This window comes from Arctopsyche grandis, chromosome 10, assembly GCF_051622035.1.
Source record: "Arctopsyche grandis isolate Sample6627 chromosome 10, ASM5162203v2, whole genome shotgun sequence".
NCBI classification, from domain to species: Eukaryota; Metazoa; Arthropoda; class Insecta; order Trichoptera; family Hydropsychidae; genus Arctopsyche; species Arctopsyche grandis.
The window spans coordinates 7,967,483-7,995,222 of NC_135364.1; the positions used below are offsets into that span (position 1 = coordinate 7,967,483).

General features: G+C 34.3%; 4 protein-coding genes across 4 annotated transcripts in view; 3 read left to right on the forward strand and 1 right to left on the reverse strand.

The window, feature by feature from the left end:
- Nucleotides 1–375: 375 nt before the first annotated feature.
- Mybbp1A (MYB binding protein 1a) lies at nt 376–5,454 on the forward strand. Its single transcript, XM_077439630.1, has 6 exons — nt 376–913; nt 989–1,171; nt 1,254–1,436; nt 1,521–1,733; nt 1,815–2,589; nt 2,671–5,454. Exons 1-6 carry the CDS (start codon nt 704–706, stop codon nt 4,962–4,964), a joined length of 3,858 nt encoding a protein of 1,285 aa, XP_077295756.1. The 5' UTR covers nt 376–703; the 3' UTR covers nt 4,965–5,454.
- Nucleotides 5,455–6,466: 1,012 nt separating this feature from the next.
- LOC143917986 (armadillo repeat-containing protein 6 homolog) lies at nt 6,467–10,433 on the forward strand. Its single transcript, XM_077439632.1, has 9 exons — nt 6,467–6,665; nt 6,743–6,895; nt 6,974–7,164; nt 7,243–7,396; nt 7,467–7,602; nt 7,668–7,839; nt 7,909–8,002; nt 9,005–9,154; nt 9,297–10,433. Exons 1-9 carry the CDS (start codon nt 6,549–6,551, stop codon nt 9,537–9,539), a joined length of 1,410 nt encoding a protein of 469 aa, XP_077295758.1. The 5' UTR covers nt 6,467–6,548; the 3' UTR covers nt 9,540–10,433.
- Nucleotides 9,614–15,671, reverse strand: SMC5 (structural maintenance of chromosomes 5). The gene is made up of 17 exons (XM_077439631.1): nt 15,472–15,671; nt 14,800–14,941; nt 14,316–14,725; nt 13,996–14,242; nt 13,675–13,882; nt 13,452–13,599; nt 13,220–13,361; nt 12,941–13,149; nt 12,701–12,864; nt 12,493–12,622; nt 12,246–12,381; nt 11,872–12,162; nt 10,622–10,953; nt 10,434–10,551; nt 10,196–10,353; nt 9,999–10,119; nt 9,614–9,899 (listed from the first exon to the last, which is right to left on the reverse strand). The coding sequence occupies exons 1-17, from the start codon at nt 15,528–15,530 to the stop codon at nt 9,777–9,779; spliced, it is 3,138 nt and encodes a 1,045-aa protein (XP_077295757.1). The 5' UTR covers nt 15,531–15,671; the 3' UTR covers nt 9,614–9,776.
- A 1,406-nt stretch (nt 15,672–17,077) lies between these two features.
- mim (missing-in-metastasis) overlaps nt 17,078–27,740 on the forward strand; it is a 93,115-nt gene continuing 82,452 nt past the window's right edge. Inside the window, exon 1 of the mRNA XM_077439633.1 lies at nt 17,078–17,854. Coding sequence (XP_077295759.1) covers nt 17,780–17,854 — 75 coding nt within the window. The 5' untranslated portion in view covers nt 17,078–17,779. The remainder of the gene's footprint in view (nt 17,855–27,740) is intronic.

The following is a 27,740-nucleotide window of genomic DNA, read 5'->3' on the forward strand; positions in this document are numbered from 1 at the left end:
ATTGTTTTTAATATTTAGAGATTCTCCCGAAGGTCTTTCTAGCCTCGCTTGAGCTCGAATGCACCACATACCCCACGTCATAATAGTTACGCCACTGATTTGGTTTGACATTAAAATTTTGATCGGCTTAATGTCCAGTTGAGTTATTTCCAAAATCGATCTAAAATTCCGGATAACTGTATATATATTTTTTTAATGTTACTAAGAGTAAAAAGAACACTCAAACTTTTTCACGTTACAATTATCATCTGGAAACTTTAAGCTGAACCATCCCTAGAAAATTATTCTGTTCATACATAAGTAATTCCTATTAAAAGTTATTATAAGGGGGAAGCATGGATTGTAAACAAAGCTAGTATATAAATAATTTGACATGAAAGCGGGGCATTTTAAAAAAATAATCAGCTCTTACTTTGTGTATTCATTATCTTTGTCATAACTGATTAGTTCGGTGATTATTGGTCACAAAGTCACTAAAATTTCTATAACGGAATATCTTACAGCCGAAAAGTCCAACATACTAACGAAAACTAAAGTGCCAAATATTCTGTATTCGTGATTTTCATGGCAAAAACTGTCTTTTGGGCGATTGCAATGTGACTAATAATGCAATTACCGTATTTATATTTTGTAGAAAGTCAGTGTGTGTGACAGTTGGCTGTGAAGTGTGACGCCTGAGGCTGGCGGCGGCACGTTTTGACAAATGACAGCCGACACGATGCGGCCGGATGAAGCAGAGACAGAGATGGAGGTAGAAATGGAGTCGGAAGAGGAGGGCGCAGTCGCCGGCAAGGGCGTCGGCCCCCGCTGCGGCTCCGTCCCGCTGACTGCCTTCTCCCAACTGGGCGAGGCGCAGGTGTCGGGGGCGCTCGCACTGCTGCCTCTGCTGCTCGACACCCGCACCACTTTTGAGGTTAGTTACGCCATTCACCACGTGTTCCACCGAGTAAGTCGACACTTGTCAATCAACACTTTGTTTCGTTTCTAGTCTCAGGAATTCCAATATTCGCTGACTCGCCTGATCAGAGGAATCGCTTCCAGCAGACAGACTGCGCGGGAAGGATATTTTTGTACGCTCACAATTTTGTTAAAATATAGGACCGATTTTTCCATCACCGTTCTATTAGAAAAGTTAAATAAGGAACTGAAAATCGGAAGTCTTTCGAAGAGTGTAAGTATATAACGCGTTTTATTTATATACAAGTATATATACTTTGTCATTTTCGTTATTTCTTCAACCTGTACTATTTTAGGAAACTGGAGAGGTTTGTACCGGACATGTCTTGGTTTGTGGTTCGGTGATTCGTTCTGGACGTTTTATTTCGTGCTCCGAAGAAGAGAGAGCTGAAGTCATCAAAGCTCTATTTAATGCTGGTAGTAAAAAAGCGTATCTCAGTTTACCGGCTCATGTTTTTCTTACAGATTTTATACGACAGGTATTAAATTTTTACCTTATTTCGAAATACGTTTACACAATTCGCAGAGAGAATTATCTTCATTAATTTTTACATTTATTTCAGTCGACTGAAGAGGATGTACGTGAAAAACTTTGGTCACATTTGAAAGAACCATTGTCGTGTCCATTAAATGAATATTCACTCGATAGCTTATATTGCCTTCTTACGCTGAGCGATTGCTGTCCTTCCATAGTTAAAAAGCTTTGTAAAAAGAAGCTGAAAATTTCATCTCTCTTTTGTGATGATACGCTGCCGATGTTATCCGATAAATTGATGGTATTTTTTGATTGTTTCTAAAATTTCGATCTCATTTATTGTACGTAGATATATTTTTTAAAATTATTACTCTTATTTCAGAGTGCTCCTGAGTTTTCTTTCATAAATCATCCTGTTTACGAAGCTTTCGGCAGGGAGCTCGCGAAGTCAGATTACCTCGTGAAATTTTGGAGCAATGGAATAGAACCCAAACTAAACGTACAAAATGAGAATAGAGTTCTCATTGCTTTGACCATATTAGGTGTCGTTCTAAAAAATATTGGTGCTAATTCTAAACAAATTCCGCACTTGTTAGGCGAGCACTTTTTACCGTGCATATTAGAATGGTTTAAAGGTTTTCAATCGGCCACACAGTCGGGGAAAATGCTCAAGTTTAAGGGAAAACAAAAGTATTTTGTCCATGAAAATAAAGGAAAGCAAATCATTTTAAAATCTAAAGAAATTCTTGGGCTTTTACAAGAAGCACTACAGCAAGATGGTGTCGAAGACGAAACTAAATTAGAGGTTTTAAAGAAACTTCTTTTTTATCCGGGTGATATCATGTTTTGTGATATCACTAATACGAGGCTTATTAAAATATTAATTGAAGACTTGAAAGTAGATGGAGTTTATAATTTTGCCGATATCTTAAAAAAAGTTATCATCAACGAGAGTAAAAAAACTCAAGCTTCTTCTGAGAGATTTTGGACAATTATAGAAAAATTGAGAGCAGCTGAGATGCTCACATATTTAATTAATCATAGAACTACTATCGATGATGTTCAATGGAGGATTAAAAACATGCAATTCTTCATTCAAATTGGCTTATTCAAAGCTCTCAAAGATGATGATCTATACATCAGTTCAGAATTAGCCGGTATGTAAAAAATTATATTTATACATATATCAAGTTTTTTACCTAGTAATTTTGTTAATGTTGATTTTATTTTATTTTTAGGTGGTATTAAAAAGTGCTTCTTCAGATGCTTAACTTTCCGGTCGCCTAAGCTTGAAACTCTATTAACAATACTCAGTAGTCTAGTTGAATACATTGATAAAGGTATAAAATCAAATCCAGAACTTGTTGCGAAAAATGTAAAGGCATTTTCACCAGTTGTTTTAGAAAGTTGGAAAACAATGAACGAATTTAATAAAAAGTTAACATCATCAGAAAAGATGCAAAATACTAAAGCGAGCACTGTATTTCAAATTCTATCTCTTCACAGCGGTCTATTTTTGTTTTCTGAAATAATGACCACTGATATGGCAAAAAATTCACTCGATGAAGTCCAGAGCTGTTATGATCATTACGTAAAAGATAAGAAAAACAAGAAAAAATCTAAACCTACTTATAAAGATGGTGATATAGTCGATGTAGAACCAGAATGGACGGAAGTTTTGGTGGACGTATTTTTAAGCTTTTTATCCCGTGACTCTTACTTGCTACGAACAGTAGTACAATGCGTTTTTAGACTTCTATGCGAATACCTCACCCCGTCAGCTATTGGTCAAATATTATCTGTTCTGGATCCTGACAATGATACAAACATTCTGTCAAATAAAGGAGACGATTCAGATGACGAGAACAATGATGAAGATGATGATGACATTGATCCTGAAAACGAGTCTGAAGAAGACGCTGAAAAGGACCAAACAAAAGAAATCGATGAAGATTCATCGGAAGATGATGATAATGACGATAGTAATGAAGAAAACGATGATGATGATAATAACATAACTGTCAATGATCAATTACGAATGGCTGTTCAAAAAGCTCTCGGTTCAGCTGCTCCTGATACTGACACTGAAAGTATCGATGCTGACAATATAGACGATGAAGAAGGAAAAAGATTGGATAGCGCTTTATCCAGTGCTTTTAGAATGCTTCGTCAATCGAAAGGTGAAATGACGAAGAAAGAAAAGAAAAATATAAGGACCGTAATGGAATTTCGCATAAGAGTTTTAGATCTCATTCAGATTTATCTTGAAAAAGTTCCCTCGATGGACATATGTCTGGGTATGCTATCGCCTCTATTTAAATGTCTTGAATTCAGCATCAAAGATTCCTTGCAACAACCTCTAGAAAAAAAGGTCCGAAAATGCATAAAATATCTTTATAGTATTAAAAATTTTTCATCATCAGATGATGTGACTATGGAAGTATTAGCCAACTATTTAACGGCTATTACAAGTCGAGGAAATAGAACGCAATTTGTTTTTCAAGCACTCGGCGATGTTATCACGAAATGTAGTACATTCATTGTCCGCTGTTCCCAAAAATTAAATATTCCTGAAACTACATCTAAAAAGAAAAAGAAAACTAACATTTCACCTATCACTGAAATTTATAAAGAGTCTTTGGAAGCGTTCTTCACTAAAAGAGATTGTCTTTTGCCTGTTATATTTTTCCATGATATTTTAAACATAAAATGGGATGGAAATTGGATTTTATTAGAAAAAATTGTTGAAAAAGTTGTGGATGACAATGTGAGACAGTTCAGAAAAAATGAAGCTCTCGAAATGATCAATATATTTTACACTAATTTGAAAAGAGGACCGCAGGTTAATATTGCTGAATCGTCTAACAAATTAAAGGAACTAGAGAATAATTTTTCGAGAGAGATCATTGCGTATTTAAATAAAAATGACGGTACTAATGTTAACGAAAGATTCTTTACAATATTAATGAAAGTCTTTATCTCCATAAAAAATTTCTACAATTGTCTCAAACAGCTCACCGACAATATGGATTGGAAAAATATCGGCGAAGCTGTGCAATCGTGTAGAAATCATATAAAATTACGTAACAATCAAGACTACTTCAAATTTTGTAACGTTTTCAAACTTGAGAAATTGAAAAATACAACGCAAGTCATCACTGCGGCAAAAAAAGAATCCATTGATTCTGGTCATGACAGTAATACGGATGAGGAAGTGACAGAAAATGGTGAACGGTTACAAAATGGCGTTTGCAACGGGAATAAAACTGAATCGAACCCCAAATCTGAGAAAAGAAACAAGTCCAAGAAAGGAAAGGTAACTAAAAAAGAATCAAAAATGCTTCGAGTACAGGCATCTTCTGAAGGATTTCCGGATATATCATTTACAAAATTACTCGAATGTTCGAATATTAATGTCGATGATATTGGAGACGAGAGCGCCAGCGAAGAAGAGGCCAAACCAGTCAAAAAACGAAAAGCTGAGACCCCTGCTCTCGATAAACCTAAAAAATCTAAAAAAAGTGTAGCTTAATTTTAATTTTTAATTTTTTTTATGAATGTACATAATGATTCTTATTAAAATACATATTCTACATTTTATTTGGATGCATTTTTATTTAATCCTTTTAGCTAAAAAGTATGATTTTTGGAAAAATTTTATACCTACTCTTTACTAGCACCTTTTAATATATTTTTCAACTTGTACCAATTAAGTACTTATTAGTATTGTATTATAACAATAAAATTAAAACAATTGCTTTGAGCGAAATTATTTGTAAATAAGTACATATGTAAGTAAAAGCATTAGAAAAATATATTTAAAGATAATAATTCAGAAACCTTCAATGACCTTTGATGAATGTTTTTTGACCAAACAACTCGCATACTATTTATTTTTTAGCATCCATTTTCATCATATATATGTATATGGATGCGATAACGCTCGCCTTACTATAATAGTCGTTTCGATTAGACATACATATGTACGTCACAGCTAACACACTGCCAACAAAATGTACAATATAACGAAACAAAAGAAAAAAACTTCTATATATACTGTTTGCTACCAATGTTTCCTCTAGGCAAATTAGTCTCTGGGTATTTAGCGACATCTATTGAAAATGTATTTAATTAATTAATTTTTCTATTGGTGATTTGGTAATTGGATTATTAGTCACATCACGATCGCCCAAAAGACAATTTTTGCCATGAAAATCGAATACGGAATATTTGGAACTCCGAGTTCTCGTTAGTATGATGGACTTTTCAGCTGCCAGATGTTCCGTTATAGAGATTTTAGTGCCTTGGGCGAGCGCTTTGTGATCAATAATCACCGAACCTGGTTTTATATGTAGATAGGTAGGTGTTTTTTACCATTTTTTTTTCATATTAAACATTTAAAAGGTACCTATTTGAAAAAAATTCGACTGCGTGCGGATCGAACACAGGACCGACACATTTCTTTAAATTTTTTTTTATTTAATAACCATAGAAGTAGAATGCATAGAATCGCTCTCAGCCTCCAAAAATGTTGCTACAAAAACTCTGCGCGGCAGAGTTTGTTCATTGTTTGCTAAACTTCGTCTCTGTCTCTCTTCTGACTTTCCGTCTCTCTATTCGATGGCTCGCTTTTAGACGATACTTTTGTTAACAATGACCATTCTATGCATTCTACTTCTATGTTAATAACTTAATATGCCAACACCCATGCGATAATATTTCATCGGGCACAACACTAGTTTACAAATATTTTTAATTATCCACACATGATTAAAATATCATTTTACCCAATTTTCAAAAATTGTAGTTTTAATTTTTGTTCGGTGATCATTGGTCACAAAGCGCTCCCCCAAAAGTCACTAAACTCTCTGTAAAGGAACACCTGACAAGCGAAAAGTCCATCATACTAACGAAAAATCGAATGCCAAATATTCCGCATTCGAGGTTTTCATAGCAAAAATTGTCTTTGTGACCATCGCAATGTGACTAATAATCCAATTACCTTAATTTGACAGATATAGAGTATGGTCATATAATAGATGAATCTGAGTCCTGCTTTGACAGTTGTGGGCGTACTAACAGTGTGTCATAGTCTGTTGCAGTGCATTAATCCAAAATGGTAAGAGTCGCAAGTCAAGAGGCATTTGAGTCAGCCGTCAAGGAGACGATGACTGACTTCGAAATGACCCAGGAAGAAGCCATAGAAGACGTAGTAGAACAGTTTCGAGCACAGGTCATAAACCTCTAAACATAACCTTAATCAAGCACTTACCTATTCCATACAAATTGCTTACTATCCAGTTTTCACAGGGTGTCGATTTATCGAACGTTATAAAGGACCTAATACTATCAGATCCAACAAACCAGCATGCGATTTGTAAAAGTGTTCAAAATACAAACAAAATTCTAGATGACAAGTCGGACGACACTTCAGAGTTAATAACAGAACTGAATACATTAAAAGTAATTAGTAAAAACTATTTTATAATAAATTTAATCGAACTGAAATTGTATATATTACAATAATATGGATAATTATAGATGGAATGCGATAAAGACATAGCGCATAAACTCATGGCATCTAAAGAAGGTGCATATCAAACTATCATAAAATGTATAACGCAATATGAAGAGAATGATATAATTTTATTGGCCGCTCTTAAATGTATGGTCACACTCATGGAAGGTCAACCAGATTTGTTGCTAATGAAGGACATTCTGATTTTTAACAAGTATTTTTTAAACCAATTTATTCATTATTTGGATCTATATATTTGTAATTTTTTTATTATCATTTATATAAATTGTAGATTATTAAAGAAAAATGATGAAGTCGTAATAGAAACTCTTAGGTGGATATCCAACTGTTGTTTAAAACACGAAAATAACAGACAGACCATATTTAAAACAAAAATATTGAACAACTTCAAGGATATGATGGAGTTGCACAAGAACAATCCCAAAGTAATATATTGCTTGAACTAATTCGATGTAAGAAATCCGGTTGAATGATAACGATTGTTGATGCTCTTAGATTTTAGTCGAGCTGTGCACAGTTCTTAGACATTTGGTGCTAGATGACGATATACGTGTAGAATTCGGTCAAGCGCACGAACATGCTCGTCTCATAGCTACAGACACTCTTCACTTGCTCACACAAATGCTTGCAGGTAAGATGATTCAAATATTGGCTGTTGAAAAAGTGGTAAGTTTTTAATAATTCGATACGTTTCAGATTTTAAATCGCATGAAGATTTTGTCGCCGACATATTGCTCACTATTGCGACTCTGGTAGTGCGTCACGAATTTTGTCAAAAGGTAGACGAAGCTGGAGGTCTTCAATTTATATTTGATGTTATGATTGAGTTCCACGATAAAGAAAAAATAAACAGACAATGTTTTAAATTGTACGTAGGTGTAGATAATCTTATATTTTATTTGGAATAATTGAGTTTTATTGTGAATTTTTTCTACAGGTTAAAAGCTTTAGCTGGAAATGACGATGTTAAACGAAATATTGTAAAGAAAGGTGGAGCGCATTTAATATGTTCTGCACTCGATTCTCACAAGGTTTTTTTTTTTAATTATTTAACACTGTTCAATCGAATTATATACATATATATATATATATATATATTATAGTCCAAGTGTTCATTCATTCATGAACAAACTAGTTTTTTCATACACAAACCAATCTGGCCAGTTATACTTAAACAAAAGAACAAATTGACAAACGAACTAGTTTGTTCATGCAAAAACTATAAGACATAAGTTTACATATATAGGCATATTCTCAATCGTTTGACCCAACCTTTATGTGTGCATTCTTACCCTGAATGCGAATTATAGTACAGGGACGTAGTACAACTTGTACGATTCTGAATCGAACAATCTCATCCATTTCCCCGTTAAACACAAGTCGCACGATTGCATCATTGCGTTCCTGTACGAGCATGCGGAGTCGACCTTGCCTGAAATATCTTCGTTCACACAAGAGCAAAGACACAGTTCCACTCACTCCATATCAACGATCGCGAGCCCATAGGAACCCCAGAAGCATGATCCCACCATTCGACGGCACATTTAATAACCTTGAGGCACAGATACACAAAGAATAACCTCCAGCTCGTAGGAATCTTTGAGATCATGATTTCACCAGCTTAGTTACGCATTGCACAAACAACCAAGATATAAACCAGAGCACAAGCCACAGATGCCAGTGAGCTTTTAGAGTTCAGCCAACCCACTCCTCCAAAGTCGAACAACTTCCGCCTTCGCCATACATAACAGTCGAAACATATTCTCCCATCCAATACACATCGTTACAATAGCAACGTTGTAAGGGGTTTCATTTTTTTCCATAAAATTTAACGATTTGACAGCGAAAAGTTTCATGCGACACCTGGTGAGTCTATTTGACGATAGCTTTTGACTGTTAGCACTTACTAAAACTAATAGTTAGCGTATGAACAAACTAGTATGCTCATGAAACAAACCAGAATGAACATTTGGACTGTAACATATGTAAATATAATACATAAATTAATGCTCATTTTGAATTTTTATAAACAGGAGATATCACATTCAGCATCGTGTGGCTTAGGATGCGTTTCAGCAATCGCTTTGAGGGAAGTAGAAAATAGTAAAGCTTTCTTTGAAGCTGGATTGCCTGAAATTATTATACAATGTATAAACATCCATTCTGATAACATGAGCATTGTGGTAACTATCTTAATACATTTTTCGGCCTAACTCGTACGCCTCGTAACTTCAAAATCAAATATATATTTTGTTAAGATTTTTGAGGTATACAAGTATTTATATTCATGAATTATTTATTTAACAATGTGTATTGTTTATGCAGAGAAACGCAAGTTGGGCTATTAGAAATATGGTAACAAGATTACCAGAAAATCGATCCAAATTCCTCGAACTTCATGCCGAAGAAGCCTTGAATAATGCTTTGAACGTATTCGGAAGTGAAATTGCTCACGATATTAAGTCAGCGTTGATTGACTTGGGCTGCAATGTAAAATTGAACGAACAGTGGACTGGAAAAGGCGGCAAAATCCATACATCGGAAAACAGCAACGAACTGTACGAATAATGATGCTTTCGTATGTGGATCTCGTCCATGACTTAAGAAATTCCTACGGATATGAGGACAATAAAAAAAAGATTCGTTGCAATACGTAGAAAATGAGATTCATTTATGTATTTAACAATTACAACACAAATAGCTTTTTTTATATCAATCGCACATTTAAAATATAACTAAGTATGACAATGAAACAAATAATACATAACGCTTTCATAGAATATGCAAATACAAATCAGTACCAATTTAGTTTTTAAGACCGTTTCGTATAAATCTTTTGAAATTCCATTTGCTGTACTTCACAGCTTGTGGCCCATTCATAATGGTATGAACTTTTATACTCTTCGTGTATTCCAAATTCTTCAATAACTAAAAAGCGAACCATTTGATTTGTATATGTATATATAAGTACAGACTAAAAAAATCATAATAAAACATTCCAAAAGAATAACATTGCAAAAAAAATACCTTTGGAGTTAAAAGGAAGTACTGCGATGAAGCGTCACATTCTGTTGTGATTTTCACCAAAAGTTGGAACATTTTCCGTTCATTGATCGGATCCATTCCTTGGTTTATTTCATCGACACACCTGAAACACGCACACTCCATGAAAATACTAATAAAATAAAATACTAATTGGATTATATTGTAAATGCGTTGTTGACCTAAACGGTGCTTGTGAAAGTTGTTGCAGCGCCATGAGATACAAAGCGGTGGCCAAAGCTCTTTCTCCACCGCTTTGCGTGGTGCGTGTCAGCTGTTGGAGTTCCGCATCCTCACGAAACCTTACCAAGATACTAATACCGTACAGGTCGTAATCATCCTGTTAAGAATTAATGTATAGCTTATGTCAAATCTGATGTTATTTTGCTTTATTTAAATAATAAATTTTTTTGTACTGACTTCTGCTCCTGTTTTTGATAATTTCACTTCTCCAGCACATCCTAGTTGAGCGAACATACCACTGAACTTTTGATTGATATCTTCGATTTGCTTTTCCAATGGGGGTAACCATTTATTTCTAAAATGTGGTATTACGTTTAAACTTTTCAATAAAACATTTAGATCAAATGGTTATGAGCAATGTGTACCTTAAGGACTGAATTCTAAGTGCGTCGTTTTGATCTAACTTTGCTATTTCATCGATTTCTTGACGTAATTTTTTGATTACTTCCTTACGACGCTTGTATTCTTCCACGACATTATCATCGCCGCCATCCATACAATTGATCCTAGCTTGAAGCGTTGTAATGTGTTCTTGCAATTCATCTAATTCGCTGGGTAATTCAGAGAATTCTTTCATAAAAGGAAAGCCTTTTTGGTGTGGAAGAAATTCGCCAGTGATGTGTTTTGCCATACGAAGTTTTTCTTTAGCTTTAGCTAATACGCTTGTCAATTTATTATTTATTGTTGACAAAGTTAACTACAACAAAACATTCAATCAATCAAAAATTTGGTAAATGAGAAGAAAATGTATATATAAAAACAGGGTTGTGGACTTTGACATTTTCAAACAATCCAACTCCGATTTTAGAAATTTAATTTCTTTCCCCATAAGGTCAAATTTTCGAATACCCCTGAAGTATTAATACAAAGTGGGCTATATGAATTCAGCCGATATAAATAATTTACTTTTAAGTTAAAACATTTTGTTATAAATTATCGTGCTAGAAGAATGGACAAAAGAAGTGCTAGAATGGTACCTGAGAGAATGCAAAAGGGTAATAGGAAGACCGCAGGGAAGATGGGTAGACGAAATTAGGAAAAAGTGTGGGTTGAGATAGATGAGAGTTACACAAAACAGAGACGAGTGGAAGCGTGTAGGGGAGGCCTTCATCCAGCAGTGGACGGCGAACGGCTGTACATGATGATGATGATATTAATTATCTAGCGAATTTTAGAAGTCAGATATATGTATATTATATTTATTGTTTTCATTCCTCACAAAAGAGCGTGAGTGGGTGATATCGAATCATGTGCTAGAGTAGGAATCCTTATTCTTCATCATGCATGTGGTCATCAACAACAGCATTTTTCAACTCAATTTAAAATCTTTTACCACTCGAATTGTTTATTCGTCGAAATGTTTAGATAAAAAAATATTGAGAGTGAAAACTAATCCATCCAAACATAGTGAAATACAAAACTGGCCTAACGGACACATAATAGCCCGAGAAAAAAAAAGTACATTTTTGAGTTTTAAAATTTGCTAGATAATTGTATTTTAAAGCAACAAAAACTTCAAACTTAGGAAAGATTGATTAGTGTCTGCTCCGGTATTTTTGTTTGTTGCTCATTAAAAAGCACCAGGACTCCACATCCGCGGTAAAAAGATACTTACTTCAATGTTGGTGAGATTATTTTGGTGTTCTGTTTGCTGTCTTTTCTTTTCCAAAAGATTTGTATATATAACTCTAAGATTTACATTTAATACGTCCGTTTTGATTACTTCTTCTTTCAAATCTACAAATAATGCAAAAACTTTTTCTTGCAACTGCGTCAATTTTACAACACAATTGTTCATATCGGAGTTATATTTTTCTTTCTCCACTTCTATATCGAAACTGGGCTGATTTTCCATAGTGTTAATTTTATTTTGTTGCATTCTAACCCGGGATAAAATTGTTTTCATCTGTAATTTACATTCGCATTAAAAAAGATACATATATTTTATAAATATTGCGAGATTAATTTAATTATATATGTATATTATACTCTATCTAAAGATTCGTGAAGCTTCTGCCTTTCAGCAATATATGTGTTAAGATTTTCATCAAAATTTGACAGTTTGATATCGATTTCTTTCATTGTATTGATTTTTTTCTCTCTCTGTCTTGTGAAGTTCTCTATGCTAAAATGTTTTCATAAATTCACTTACATAAGTTAAATACGTATTTAAAATACACATCAAACGAAAGAGAATTTTACAATATTAAAATTATATATGTATGTATGTACGCACTTCTTTTCAACACTATCAATGGAAGCTTGATCAATAGTATGAGATAAATATCTTGATTTCCGAATCTCAGAAGTTGATGTCAGTTTCCTTCCACTATAAGATGAAACCCTTATAACAAATCGATGATTTACTGAAAGTTAGACGTAAACATTTCACACTAGCATATACATTTAAAATATAACTTGAAAAAATAAATAATAATACGTACTTGTGAAAAAGAACGATATATTTGATGGTACGTTTTGACTGACATCGTATGTCTTAGCGTCGCCGATTGGAATTCTATGTATTCCATACTGTTTGCAAAGATATCTCAAAATAGGGCTAGGGCCCGTTACAGTATTTAATAAATATGTATAAAACCCTAAATGTCTGAAAAATATAAATAATATATAGACTACAATTCTTCATTGGACAACATACAAATTGAATTATCTATAATATGTACTTCAATTGTGAAATATCCACAGGAGGAGAATATACGGCATTTGAAGATGGACTACACACAGCATTGGTCATATTCAGTTTTAATTCACCGCGCACTTTTCGTATAAACAAATTCATATCCGAGTAGTCTTCAAAGGTGAAAGCAGTTAAATCCCGCACTCCCACAGTATTCTCTAAATATTTTGCCATGTGGGGTTCCGTAAAGTTTAACTGAAACGCACAACAAGAGATTTAATACAAACACAAAAAAATATATTAAAAATAGTGTTATCAAAAATACCTCTAAAATCATCGGCTCATACACCGGGTGTTTAAACAGGTTTTTGTTTTCTCGTAACCAATGTAATGCCTTGAATGTATGATCACTCATATTTTTCAATATATCTAACCTTTTATTACCAGCATCACGTAAATTGTGTAACCTATAAGCATATAAAATAACAACAAAGATGAAAAAAAGAGAATTAAAAATATCTGACTTGATACAATATGTAGTTATTTGCAATATTTACTTATTTTGCAACATTTTTATTTGTGGTGAAATTTGTGATTCTATGTCGTACTGATGATCTGCTTTGGTTCTTCTAAGATCTTCTAATGCTTTATTTACCTTTGTAATAGGCTTCAAAAGTTCTCCAATTTCGGCTTTCAATCTTGACTCTGTTGTAATAAAACATAATTAAATATCTATGAATTTTATTTTTGTATAACGTAAAACTAAATTAAATTAAATACCACTGCCACAAGTTTTTAATAGATTATCTCTATCGTCTTCAATTTTTGTCAATGTTGCTTTGGCTTGTTCGATATCCCTTCGTCTGTTCTGTTGCTGAGCAATCTTCGTTTGCCAATCGCTTTTTATTTCATGAATTTTTCCAGCTTCGACTTCGGATATCTCGAGGGTTGAATTCATTTTATTTTTTAGTATCGATATGGCAGTTGACTAAACAGAACCATCATTTATAATTATTATAATATATAAAATTCAATTATTATTTTTACCACACACAGTTTTTTAATTAAGTGAATGAAATTTAATTTTTCAATAAAACTTACACAAGCTGATTTATTTTTAGAAAACAATTGGTTACGTTCTTCCATCGTTTTTATCGTCCTTTGATAAGGTTCTAATTCTTTTCGATATTTTTTTTCCAATTTCAATGCTTCCTTCTTATCGTTTGTTAAGATGTCCACTTCAGCCTTCAAACGCTCATATTCACACCAAATTTTCTTTTTTTCACATACATCTACTTCAGATTTGATTTTTTTTACTTCATTCATAGAAGTCAAGACTGTCTCTAATCTAAAAAAAATGATTTTAAAGAAAATTATTACTCGCTTTAGCATATTAACCAAAATCAGTCAAAATATGATACCTGGCATTTTTCTGCTCTTCTTCATATAGTTGTTTAGCATTATTATTCAACTTTGCATGTGAATCTCTGCTTTTAGTTTTAGACTCAATCAACTCTTCCAATAAAGATACAGCTTCTTGTCCACTTACAGCTAGTAGAGTACTTTTTAACAATTCTTGTTGATTCAATTTTGAAAAATCTTGTACTCTGTCTTGCGGTAAAAGCTGACATAAATTATCAACGCGGATATTTAGCGAAGCAACGAGCTCTTGGACTTGCTTTTCTTTCACCGTTTTCCTGTCAATACTCCAAACTGATACATTTTCGAGATTAAAGTGGCGGTTAATAGTTACACTCTTATTACTGCCACCACAGTACAATTCAATTTCTATGACAGCATCTTCGCAACCACTTTTAACAAATTCACCAATCTAAAAAAAGAAGCCAGAAACTGAAAATATTTCTAAGACAACGACAAAATTGCCAATGCTTCTTTTGTTTTTACCTTTTTAGCACGTCCTATTACACTTGTTTTGCCACACAGTCCAAGAACAATCGCACAAATAAAGGTAGACTTTCCAGTTCCGTTTGGTCCAATTATTATGTTAAGATGTGGTCCCGGATATAGTTCAACTTTTTTGTAAGTCCTAACAACAAAGAAAAATTTGAAAACATACAGTATTTTACGTGTCTTCAAGGAATCCAAAGGTGTCAACTAAATGAAGAAATAAGGTGTGTGATTTATCGGCAGATACTTTACTAGAGTATTAAAAATGTATCAATGTAGGAACAAAAACGTTTAAATTAAACTTTAATCTTAATTTTAACTCTTTTAAATCATATTTGTCCAGCAAAAGTTACGATTGAATAAAATACTTTTTGCAGTCGTTACTTGTAATACATAAAGCCATTTAAAAAAAATAGCCCTCAGACTACAATAATAATAAGATAAATCAAAATGAACAGAAGTTTGTGATTAAATTGGGCTTTTCGGATTTGTTATTCCTCTCCTTAATTAAAATGAACTCATGTGATGAACATCGTGAACAAAATGAGTTTTGGGTTTGTAAGGTTAGACGAATATAGGTTATGTTTATGTTTATTGTCTGTATGGACTAGTTTTGATAATACATAGTACGTAGTTAGATTGTAAACAAACAAAAAGTGAACAACTTACACGAAATTCTCGAGGGCTATTCGACGAATAGCTCCTCGACACGCATAGCGATCTGACATGGTCCCGATTCACTCCTCGAAGGAAGTTTGAGGGTTCGAGCAGCGAATTCGCCGAATCGCAATACCGATCGTCAAACGTCAGCGCCAACCCGCCATGCCTCCACTGCCGCCAACCGATCTTCTCGTCACTCGGCTCTCGGCTATCAACTCAGTTCAATAACGGGAACTTTTCATTTGGATTTATTTCGATGGATGCGAATTTTTAGGTTTCTCGACATTAATCAACTCGTTCAATTACTTAGAATACTAATTTCACAGAAAAAAACAACTTTTTAGTATTTATTATAAACTGGCAAATTCGATTGAAGACTATGTATTAATGTGCGTAATGTAATTTTTTTGGGTAAACGGACTGCTAGTCATATTTGAGGATGTACGACGGAGGGAGAGAGACTTTTACCGCACGCCACTGATAGATATACTAAACATTTTTCGGTTCGGTGATTACTAGTCGAATGTGAACAGGTCACAGGACAACCGGTCGCTCTAGATCGGTCACACGTGATCACCCGTCACACTAAAACTGGTCACACCCTAAAATCGGTCACGAGAAAACTGGTTGACCGATTTTAGAGTTATATAATAGATTATACGTTATATAATAGAGTAAATATCAGCATTTTCAAAATTAAAACAATATATCTATTTATCTTAAAAATTATCACCAGGGGGATTTTTCTAGAGTCTAGAGAAGTGGAAAACTTATTTGAAATCTCAATCGATGACGATTCTCGAAAGTTATATTTTTGGTAATGTTTATATTCGAGTTAAAATAATCGATTGGCGCAACTGGGATTAGGGCATGCTTCACTACCGTTTCAGTTTCATGCGTATCAAGATCCGTATGGATATTACAATAGGTTAGTATCGTAATAATCAGTAGTGCATCCGGGCTGTTTTGAAATCGACGAGACTAAAATCACGACCCGCATTGACTGTAGCATGCGCCATTGGTGCAACAAAGTCCTGTAATATACATATGTGAAAAAATTTCGATTACAGAACATCTGGCACTCGAGTTCTCGTTAGTAAAATATTTCGCGTGGGTATCTTTCGATTGATAGAGTTTTTGGGTGCCAGATGTTCCGTGATAGAGATTTAAGTGACGTGTGCGAGATCGCTTTTTGCGGAATAATCACCGAAATCATATTTACAGGGCTTTTATTAAAAAAGGTGCCGGAACTCACTTATTGTCAAGTTTTTTATTAGAAAAGATTATATTCAAATTATATTGTATAGAATATTCGTTTGAAACATAAAAAAATGCAGAAAAAAAGGTGCCGAAACGTTGTTACATGAGAAAAAAAGCCCTGCATATATGTATATGTATTTGAAAAAACAGTTTCCGATTTCAATGCGAAAAAATCTGAAAAAGACTGGTGCGAGTCGAATATGGGTAAATATATACGGGTCGTGCATTTTTATGCAATAGTTTATTGCGCAATGCGGAGATGAACGGCGCAATCTTCACAATAACGGGTCTGGTTGGCTTTTGGCCGACAAAAAAACAAGAGCAGCGCCGCGGGGAAGTCGACCGATACTTGGCAGTCGGCAGTCGGTGGTCGGCGGTCGCGTGGTGGCGTCGCGGTCGATAGCGCGCTCGTCTTCGCCTCGTTCCGGTTCCCGTCCCCTTTCAACTGCTCCCGCTAATTCGCCATTGCTGTGCTCGTCACACCCCACACCCACACCCACACCCGCATCCACACCCCACGCTCCATCGCTCGGCGGAAAGTGGCGACAACCCCATCCCCACCCCCACCCTGATCTCCTCCCCCGATCGATCTGTTCACTGTAAGTATCCCCAGTGCTGCCACCCCACCCCACACCACCCCACTCAACCCTCCATTTCGATTAGTTTAATACTACGCGCACTCGTATTCCGCTATTTATTTTCATTATATGTACTCTTATTCCGATTCGATCTGATCGTTTGTTTTCGTCCGAATCGGAAACATCGCGATTTGTTTTGTTTCGTCGGGGGGGGGGGGAATGGTCGCGTCGGGGTGCGCTTTCGTGGCCAACGTTCTCGCGGGCTAACGACGGGGTTGTGTAGTTTTTCCGCGAACCTCCATCTTTGTTTTGTGTCCATATATGTATATTACATATATACACAACAGAGTGGATGTTCGTATGTAATGCATGTTTTGTTCGGTCGCAGGCGTCGCGCGTCTCTCGACAAATGGTATCCGATGTGAAAGCCGTGAGAATACGTTGTGTTTGAAAAGTGAACAAAACGAAACGAAAACAAGATGGAAGGGAGCACGGTGGAGAGAGAGTACTCGGCCCTCGGAAATCTGTTCCAGCAGATCATCTGCGACATGAAGGTGAGCCATTCATTCCATTCGCACATTCATCTAATTGTGTATTTCAGGTGCTCTGTAAACTTATGTAGTATGAACTTGTTTACCTGCGAGTTGTGTAATTCAATTTTTCGACTCGTACACCATTTCTCGTATCTCACTAAGAGCATTGTTATTTTATGCTAATTGTACGAATCTTTTCATTGTACAATACATTTTTTTCTAAAATTCATAATATGTTTTTGAAACAATTTTTATTTTGATAATTTGAATCAATCATACATAAAAATTCGGTCTCCGTCTCGAATGTTAAATTACAGAAAACGCAAATATCGGAAGGCAAAGATCGAAAATCGAAAGATCTTAAGTCATGGTAAACGGTACATACTCACTTAATTTGCGCGAGCAGGATACAACAGGAACAAGAGGAACAGGCTTTTCCTCCCGCATTAATGTGCGCGCGCAGAATACGGGAGGAAAAGCCTGTTCCTCTTGTTCCTGTTGTATCCTGCTCGCGCAAATTAAGTGAGTATGTACCATTTACCATGCACCCTTTTTTTTTTGATCTTTCGAATTAAGATCTTTGCCTTCCGATATTTGCGTTTTCTGTAATTTAACATTCTGGCTCGTCACGGAGACCGAAATAGTACATATCTATCAATATATAAATTTATTTTTGTATAATAAAAATGATTATATCATCACTCGACATGTGTGTATAGTTACATTTCACCATACTATAGATCAAAATTGAATAATAATAAAAAATTGTATCCTATTTTAATACATATATATGTATGTATGTAAATAGAAACAAATCTCACTTTATGCAATCTAAACCAAGTCGATTCATTTTGATGTATGCCAATTATATATGAATGTACAAAAGTCAAATTCCACTACATTATATACAAAATCAATATTAATATATAATTTCGAAAGAGACTTTGTATGTTTGGTTCGTAGAATCCGTGACGTTCAATTTAATTAAAAAACAAATGAATATTTAAATAAAATAAAATTAATAAAACGTTTACGATTAGATTGGCCATGTGTAAGCGGTTTATATTACAAATACCGAGCGAAGCCGGGTAATCACATTAGTAATGAATAAAAATCGTTTTGATTTTCATATGTGTAATTTTATATACAAGTCGTAAGAGTCATTTAAATCGATTGGTATACAATTTTCTTATTTAATACATACCTCTGTAATATGACGTAAACAATGCGCCAAATATTTACGCATCGAACATATTTTTAAGTATAATTCAGGTATCAAATGAGTAAATTAACATTTGTACATTACAATTAAATCAGTTGTTGCCCTTGACCCGAAGAATGATTTTCAAAAATTACAATTTCTGAAAGGCGTTAACCCGTTCGAAAAGTTCTCACAGACTCGTGATGTTTATTTTTTATTTTAACGAACGAATTATGTTTGACTTTTCTACAATTGCACATTACAGTTATGTAGCTTTCACTAAATGTATTTATTTTGATCGACGTTCGAATGTACGTTTTTTTTCAATAAAATACTATGATTTGCACATTTCCTTTGACAAGAAATCTGTCTGCATATATGTGTGTATAATTATTCATACTGTGCATTTAACGGAGAATCATTGTTCGATTAAATTTGTCTGTACCCAATTTAATATACAGATTTATTGTTTAGAATTCAGTATTCATCTATTCAGTATTATACAACGTTTATTTTTATTAATATTACTGTATAATGAAATTGTTGCAAATTTATTAATTGTAATATTATTATTTTTTATAAAACATACCGACATTGATTCATTTTTGTAGTACTCTCCATATTGAAATTGAATTTGAAATTAGCATATAATATAGTACATATAGAGCTTAACCTTGTCATATTCAAAACAGTCAATTTCCAATTTACATACATATTGTATATAAAAGATGTTCTTTGCTGAAAGTATTCGCTGAATTGTAGTAGCTCTTTTTATAATCCTTTTCACTTCGATTCAAGGAATCAAATTGATTATTTGAAACGTTTTTATATACGTACCTACTCCCATTATTGAACCAGTAGATTTTTCCAATAACTACTGATCGTCGAAGTGTAACGTCCCTGGCAGAAAATAAAAAGCTATAAGTAATGACCAAACCGAGCAAAATGGCAAAGTTTGAAAACGATCGCATAAGAAACCAAACATCGTCACACGAACAAATCGTTTCTGAAGTAAGAAGAGGTTTGTAAAAAAATATACATGATATCGCTGAATGAAATACATAAAAACATTATATAACCAGCATAATTGACTAGTGGTTAGCATATAATATAATGCTTTGAACATAGTGGTTACGGGTTCAAATCCCACCAGTTTTTTCTGCCATATCTTGGATTTGTGACTCCAGGTTGATCGTTTCCTCTGAGAGTTTGCCAATTTATCTGATTTTCATTGAAACGGTTCCAACAAATTGGCCACCTTACCCATTTTCTCGCAAATTTTGAGTTTTCAGCAATCTCGAATTTAGCTGAATTGTATAAAATGCTCATAAATGTCTCTGTGGATGTTAATTGATATGTATTTACTTTGTATAATACTTGTATCAAATGTACAATGTTTCTGGCCAGGAAGGCGCTTGGGGATTGGGGTTACCCGTTAGGCCTTCCTGGTGTAAATTAAAAATAAATAAATAAATATGTTGTTTCCTGGATATTCTCTTTCTTCCTTTAAAGATCGGTGACCACTTTTAAGAACAGTTCAGCTCAGCTCAGTACTGTTTGAAACAAGTCTTTAAATCCAATTTACCAATTTTTCCTTCACATTTATTTTTCCTTGAAGAATTAATTGCAGTACTACATATTTCTGGCTACGGAGGATATGACCTAGATATTGTAGGTTTTTTTTTTGTATTGTGTTGAATGTTGCCAGGACTTGTCTACCTTTGCTTCATCGAAGGACTTCTACAATTCGTAATATCACAGAGTCGTTAAAAATCGCGCGAATCCCGACTCCAATTTTGGATGTGAATATTGAATTATCAGATTCACTTTGTGTATATACTACCATTTGCGCCACTCTGTAAAATATGTATATAATTTTTAAATACAATTTATAATTAATTCCCCATGATGTCATTACAGGTATACTTTGTATATATATACAAATTTATAGATTATAAATTTTTAAATCAAATTCAATTAGTGGTGACATACATACATAGTGGGTAGGATGGTTTTTACCAATTGATGTAGGAACCGTTTCAAAAATAAAATCGGATAAATTGGCAAACTCTGATAGGAAAAGATTGACTCGGAGTCACAAATATCCGAGTCTGACCAGCAGCATTACATATTATACTCGGAATAAATTATTTTCAATCGAGGTTAACCCACGAGATTAACGCAATCACCGAGCTATGGTGCTGGCTGGTAATATGTATATGTATATTACTCCTGAAATATTCGAAAATTAGCTTTATATTAGACTATATTAAGGTACTTGGAAATGCTCTTATACAATGTATTATAAAAAAAAATGCGAAAAAAAACTCTGAATTAAAAAAATCGAAGTATTAGGTCGTATTGTGGGAAAATGTCGAAGTCGTGTATTTTTATTTAATGACTACACAGCCCCGTTATTTTCTCTTCGAAAAGTCCTCAATAAATAACAGTTTTACTCTTGTAAATAATCCGTAACATCTTTAGGTAAAAAAAGCTCTTATAATTGAACATTTATAGCATTTTTATGTATGTAAGTTATATATCCATATATATCCGTAAAATCATTTCTTTATTTTTTTAAAGTTATTTCTTATTTAACTATATAATATTACTAGTTGCTTTACCCGGCTTCGCTCAGTATTTGTAATATAAACAGCGTAAACATGGCGATTCTAATAGTAAATATTCATTTGTTTTTTTATTAAATTTATTTGAATCGAAAAAAAAAATCGAATCGGCGTCATAGAAATTTTGACTTGTTTACAAAGTTCCCAACAAAAGATACATACATACTTACATATGTACATAAAAAGTCTCTTTCGAAATTATGCATATATTAGATTACAATATAATTCAATGCAAGGTCTTTAATAATATTATTGTCCATAACATGTCGTTGACAATTACTTTTATCGTCTAAAAAATATAAATTTCCATTAATATAAAATACTAGCCGAACCCGGCATGCGTTGCAATGCCACAATAACGCATGCAATTCCCGTTCCCGTGCCCATTTGTCCGAAAAACGCAGGCAGCGAACACATTTGAAATTATTGCGTTACAATGACCCTCATTCCCGTTTTTCCCGTTTCCGTTTCCGTTTTTGGGCGTTTTTTTTTCACAGTAATGTTCCCGGACATGCATACAACAAATCCTGAAAGTTTCATCGTAATCGGTTCAGTGGTTTAGGTGCCTATTCGAGACGCACAGACATTCATTTTTATATATATATATACTAGGGTTTCTGACCCGGGTCGACCCGGGACAAAAATTCCCGGGAATTTGCGGAATTTTTGTTGTCCCGTGTCCCGGGAATTTTTATCTCGAATCCCGGGAATTGGATTTTAAAAAATCTTGAAAACATACAACATTTTCACGATTACACGAAGGAAATAATAAATCAAATACACAAAGAATCGTAAAATATTCTCAAAAATTAAAATCGAAGAAAGAAAAAGCCTAAAACTGATTTTTTTAACACAAATTTTAAATAATTCTAATTTTATACCGAACAAAACATTCTTTAAATGTTGTAATAAAAGCGAATGTATATCCTACGGTAAAACTATTATGAAGCGAGTATATCCTTCTTGTATTGATGGTTCCACATTGGAAGAAACTCTTTTAGATTCGGATGAAGATGAAACAATTGTGTGTTTGACGATGAATGAAGAATTAAATAAGGAGTTATCAAAGACGAATATACAAAATAACGTAAATAAAAATAGCCTCGACTTAAAAAAAGAAATTAAAATATACATGCTGACAGGAGAATAAACCGATAATTTATAAAAATTGTTTTCGTCCCTTTTAACAATAAAACCAACTTCGACCGAAACCGAAAGAGTTTTTTCCATAGCTGGAAATTTTTGTACCAAATCTAGAATTAGACTTTCGGATTCTCATTTAAATATTTTAGTATTCTTAAGAAGCTACTTTAAATAAGTTTACCTTTATAATTAAATTTTTTCGAGTTAATAGATACATATATTATGTATTTTTTTAATAAAAAATATATTAAATTGAAAAAAAAAGTTTTTTTACAAGTGTCCCGGGATCCCGGGAACGATCCCGGGCTCCGTCCCGTGTCCCGGGAATTGAAAAAGTCCGGGAAATCAGAAACCTTAATAGATACGTATACCACAAGTAAATTAATAATATCAAAAAGTTACGCATCTTATATTAAAATTTTATTAATGTAAATATCTCAAAATACGAAACACAAACTCAAAACTAACAAAAAATAAAAGTCATATTCCACCGACCGCTTTACGCACGAACAATATTGTATTTATTATTGATCAAAATGCAATGCGAAACTGAAACGAAATGCAATTGGCCATCGCGGGTCGAGTGCGGGGTGAATGCGATATCATGTACATTTTACGCAAGTCTAATGCTATGTAGATCGGTTTGACTATGCATATTTACATCCGATATTAGCCGTATTCCTAGAACGCATCCGCCATACAAAAGAGCGGAATGGATGTTTGTTTTGGAGATTTTAAACTTTCATAGCGATTTCAAAACTCTGAACATCACAGGGATAGAGTCAAAGAGGATGAATGTACACATTCAGAGCAGCGAATCCCACACGAGAACGAGGATAGAAAGGCGAAGCCGGGGGGGCGATACGATGCACGCTTTCAGATAAAGGTGAATGTAGAAACACTAAACCGTTGAAATATTACACTGTCAACAGAATGAAAATAGTCCGTATATACGCTTCTTTACACCCGGCCGGTTAAACAGTTCTCTTGTCGATTATTTGTACTATGCGGGGGTAAACGTAACGTAGATTGCGTAATTTTCAATGTAAACGTTCGCACTTTTGGTATACGTAATGCGACGGTTAAAAACGCATTACGTTAATATATTCGTACCGCAATGCAACTGTCGGATCATACGTGTGCGTAGTGCGTATCGTTTCATTTGAATAATTGGGTTGGGTGGGTGAGTGGGTGGGTGGGTGGGGAGTCGAGGGGTGGTTTGGTTCGGCGTCGCACAGAGTGGTATTTGGTCTGAAAACCTGGCCAAAAATACATTTCTTAACCAGAAAATAGCTTTCTGTACTATTAAATGCGAGCTATTAACGATTGTAAACAATCTTAAAATTGTTGATAATTTATCGAAACTCCTCAAGTTTTGCGGGAAGGCTCTTTGTAACGGTGACCGGAAAAATGCACTCGAGATAGTTGCACTCTCGAGACATCCGAACTTTCAAAGATGCTCACGGAGAACCATCGCAATAGAATTCCACAAAAACAGTATCAAAGGGGTATTTTTTATGTTACTCGAGGGTGCTAATCTTTTTTTGTGGAATTCTATTGCGTAAGTTCTTTTTGAGTGCCTTTGAAAATTATGACTTCTCGAAACTGCGCTACTATTCAGTGCAAATTTAGTGCATCTTTCCGGGAACCCTTTGTGAAAGTTACTAGTTTGTTTCTTCTGAATCTTTGAGTTTTGAATAAAAAGCCCTTCGGTGCTTCCTCTTATTATATCATGCAGATGCTTTTGGGTGATAGACATGACGGAATCCCCAGAAACTGGAATATAAATAAAGAATGAAAATAAGTAAAAAATTGGAGTTCCATAATACGCTTAATTATTATTGATTATTTTTTAATGGGCAAATTCGGCCAAACTTTGTTTCATTTGAATAAAAGGGGATAATATTTTTGGCACGGCTGTATAAATAAATTACACGACAAATGTCAAAACGATATTTAATGTCAAAATAACATCTCTAAAATAGGTCGCACGACGGAATCGTCAGAATGTTACTAGCAACCCATTTGACGTGTGATTTGCCGGGCGAAAACCGAATCTGTAGTGCGAGTTATTTTAGAGAGGGTCATTATTTTTATTTGCCGGGTCGATAAATGGTACCCGAATAAAAGTAGAGATCTGAAAGTTTCATATCACATAAATTTGATTCGGCTACTATAAGCACAATACGTTTAAAAAGATCAATTTGTACTAAAAAGTAAAGAAAAAGTGGTCGATAGGTTGAAACATGTTAAATTAAATTTTAAAACGAATAAAACTTAGTTTAATCTAGTGTACACATCTTGTTCTTCAACATCTACATATACTGTTTTTCCACCAAAAACACTATTTACATAAAAAATCATAAGGAAATGTTGTTCAACAACAAAATGCCGTGAACAAAAACAAGCGTATCACACAAAAGGCAGGATTCGACTGCGACTATATATGGCAAGTCAGCTTAACCCAGGTAAGGAATCCACAGTGTAACGTCATATTTATCTACCTGGTTTGGGATCCCAACATAAACTCAATTTGTGAAAGTTTAAATTTTTGATTTTTGGCCGGCTTTTCAGGCCAAATACCACTCTGCGTCGTTTGCATAATTGAGGAATTCGTTGAATCAAATGCGTAGACTGGGGAAAACTTCCGGGAAAAATATGCTTTATAATGCACATACATAATTTATAGACGTTATTCCAACAAGGAGCCAATTAAGATGGTAAGGCTGCGAGCTTTCAGATTCTCTTCTTTTTTCGCAAGACAGATGAAACAAATCGGATCTTCGTTTGGAGTGTAGAGATAAGCCGACTCTAAATCTTGCGCGTGTATGTTGGGGCTTATGTATGTATATGTATGTATGTACATAATGTGCTGTCAAGTCTTACGATAGCTGATCTATAGTTTTATTATTTTATTTTATTTCATAGAACGTGAATACTCACTCGCCTTTACAGATCGCCCCAAAGCTACGAGTTTACCTATACAGATACAATATAATCAATATACATAAGCATTGTATACAATGCAAACATCCACAGTGACATATATGGAGAAATTTTTGCAGCATTTTATAATCAAATTGTCGAACCTCAAGAAGCTGAATAACTTGAGATTAGCAAGAGAGATAGGAAAGGAGATGCCAAATTTACAGGAAACGTTTCGATGAAAATCATTGGCAAACTATATAAGAAACGATCGACCTGGAGTCAAAAACTAAGGTCTGACTAGCAGTGGGGCTCAAGTGGGACTCGAACCCGTGACCACTCTGCTCGAAAATATAATATGCTCACCACTAGTCCACGCCGCTGGTTGTTTCTGGTTTTAAAATTTGCTTTCTTGGGTATTATGGGTGTATTTATTTCATTAGTAAACTTTTTGTATCTGTTACAGTCGAAGTGTATTTTCAGTTGCAATATATTCCAAATGGCGTTTTAGGTCATTCATATTCGAATACAATTCAACTAGTAAATTATATTATATCTCTATAAGCGCAAATACACTTTCAATGTGCGCAATTCAATAATGCGCTAATATTTGCCAGGTATTACGAAAAATGGTAAGTAATGAATACCGTATTACGATAGCTCTAAAAATGTGTTCAAAAGAAAAATGTGACTTTCCAACTAAATTCACTAATGGAGTGACGTTGAAAAACCTAACCTACATCTAACCCATGTACCAACTTTAGTAGAACTGTATTTTAAGTTGTAATATATTTTGACCAGTTGGAATGTATTCGCCATATGAATCAACTAACATACGTGGGTTAGACGGAATAAATTCCAAATAGGCAAAATTTATTATTATACAACTAAAAATACACTTCAACTATAACGGTAGTTGTTACCAGGTTAGATGGAATATATCCCAACTAGTCAAAATATATTTCGACTGGAAGATACACTTCAACTGTAACATATCCACCACACCACACTCAATATGTGCTATGAAGGTTTTAGCGGACATGATATTTTGACGTACATATTATACTTCATTTGACGTTTCTCACAATAAAATTGACTATAATTGATGTTGAAGCCTTCAATGGAAAGGTCTAGGATCTTTTTGGAATGTCCGAAATATTAAGAATATAAAAAGCTCACACCTCGTACATAAGTAGTTTTATGTTTGCTGTTACTTGATGTCAGTTCATATATGGACACGAGTGTAAAGGTCCATTTTCGATCCTAGCGACCATCTGACGCAATCAGGAATGTGTTTTGATTATTTCACTGTACTGCTTTTCGAAGAAGATTTTCTCCGGCTAATTTGAACAGACTATGGCGTAGATGGTGACACGACAATTCGTTCACAGATTTTCCGTAAACCGATGATGCGCTCCAGGCATTACGTATACGGCCATCTCTTTCTCACCCCGTCTGTTCACCATGATCTCGTTTACTCTGCCATTACGTATGCAGCCATCTCTTTCACAGACCATTTTTTCAGCGATAACAGACGGTCTGTGAAAGAGATGGCTGCATACGTAATGACATAGTAAACAAGATCATGGTGAACAGACGGGGTGAGAAAGAGATGGCCGTATACGTAATGCCTGAAGCGCATCATCGGTTTACGGAAAATCTGTGAACGAGTTGTCAGTTAACCGGCGTAGATACACTGAAATGTACGGCACGCAATGCTTAGGAGACTCAAGCAGTGATGGTCGTATCCCAATGTCATTGCCAATTCGTACGATTTTATTTTTATTTTGATATGCTTCTCTTACATTTCTTCAAATATGGGAATCACCGTTATCGATCATTGTCAAACCTCTGTTTATACAAGGATAAGAAAACACTCCAGCAGGTGATTTTTTTTCGTGTGCAAAAATATCTAAAAACAAGTGCCGCGTGTCTCTGTGTTTTCGGCTTTAATCTAGGCCTAATCATTGACAAATCAGCAAATATAAGGAAATAAAGATACTTATGAAAT

Bases quoted from the DNA above. Each gene is read 5' to 3' on its own strand.
- SMC5 (XM_077439631.1), bottom strand. From the start codon at position 15,530: ATGTCAGATCGCTATGCGTGTCGAGGAGCTATTCGTCGAATAGCCCTC. The intron at 12,382-12,492 runs GTGCGTACATAC...AAAACATTTTAG, and splicing joins ATTGATAGTGTTGAAAAGAA to CATAGAGAACTTCACAAGAC. The intron at 10,354-10,433 runs GTCAGTACAAAA...AATTCTTAACAG, and splicing joins TATCAAAAACAGGAGCAGAA to GATGATTACGACCTGTACGG.
- Mybbp1A (XM_077439630.1), top strand. From the start codon at position 704: ATGACAGCCGACACGATGCGGCCGGATGAAGCAGAGACAGAGATGGAG. The intron at 914-988 runs GTTAGTTACGCC...TTTCGTTTCTAG, and splicing joins ACACCCGCACCACTTTTGAG to TCTCAGGAATTCCAATATTC. The intron at 1,437-1,520 runs GTATTAAATTTT...CATTTATTTCAG, and splicing joins TTACAGATTTTATACGACAG to TCGACTGAAGAGGATGTACG.
- LOC143917986 (XM_077439632.1), top strand. From the start codon at position 6,549: ATGGTAAGAGTCGCAAGTCAAGAGGCATTTGAGTCAGCCGTCAAGGAG. The intron at 7,165-7,242 runs GTATTTTTTAAA...TATAAATTGTAG, and splicing joins GACATTCTGATTTTTAACAA to ATTATTAAAGAAAAATGATG. The intron at 7,840-7,908 runs GTACGTAGGTGT...TTTTTTCTACAG, and splicing joins AACAGACAATGTTTTAAATT to GTTAAAAGCTTTAGCTGGAA.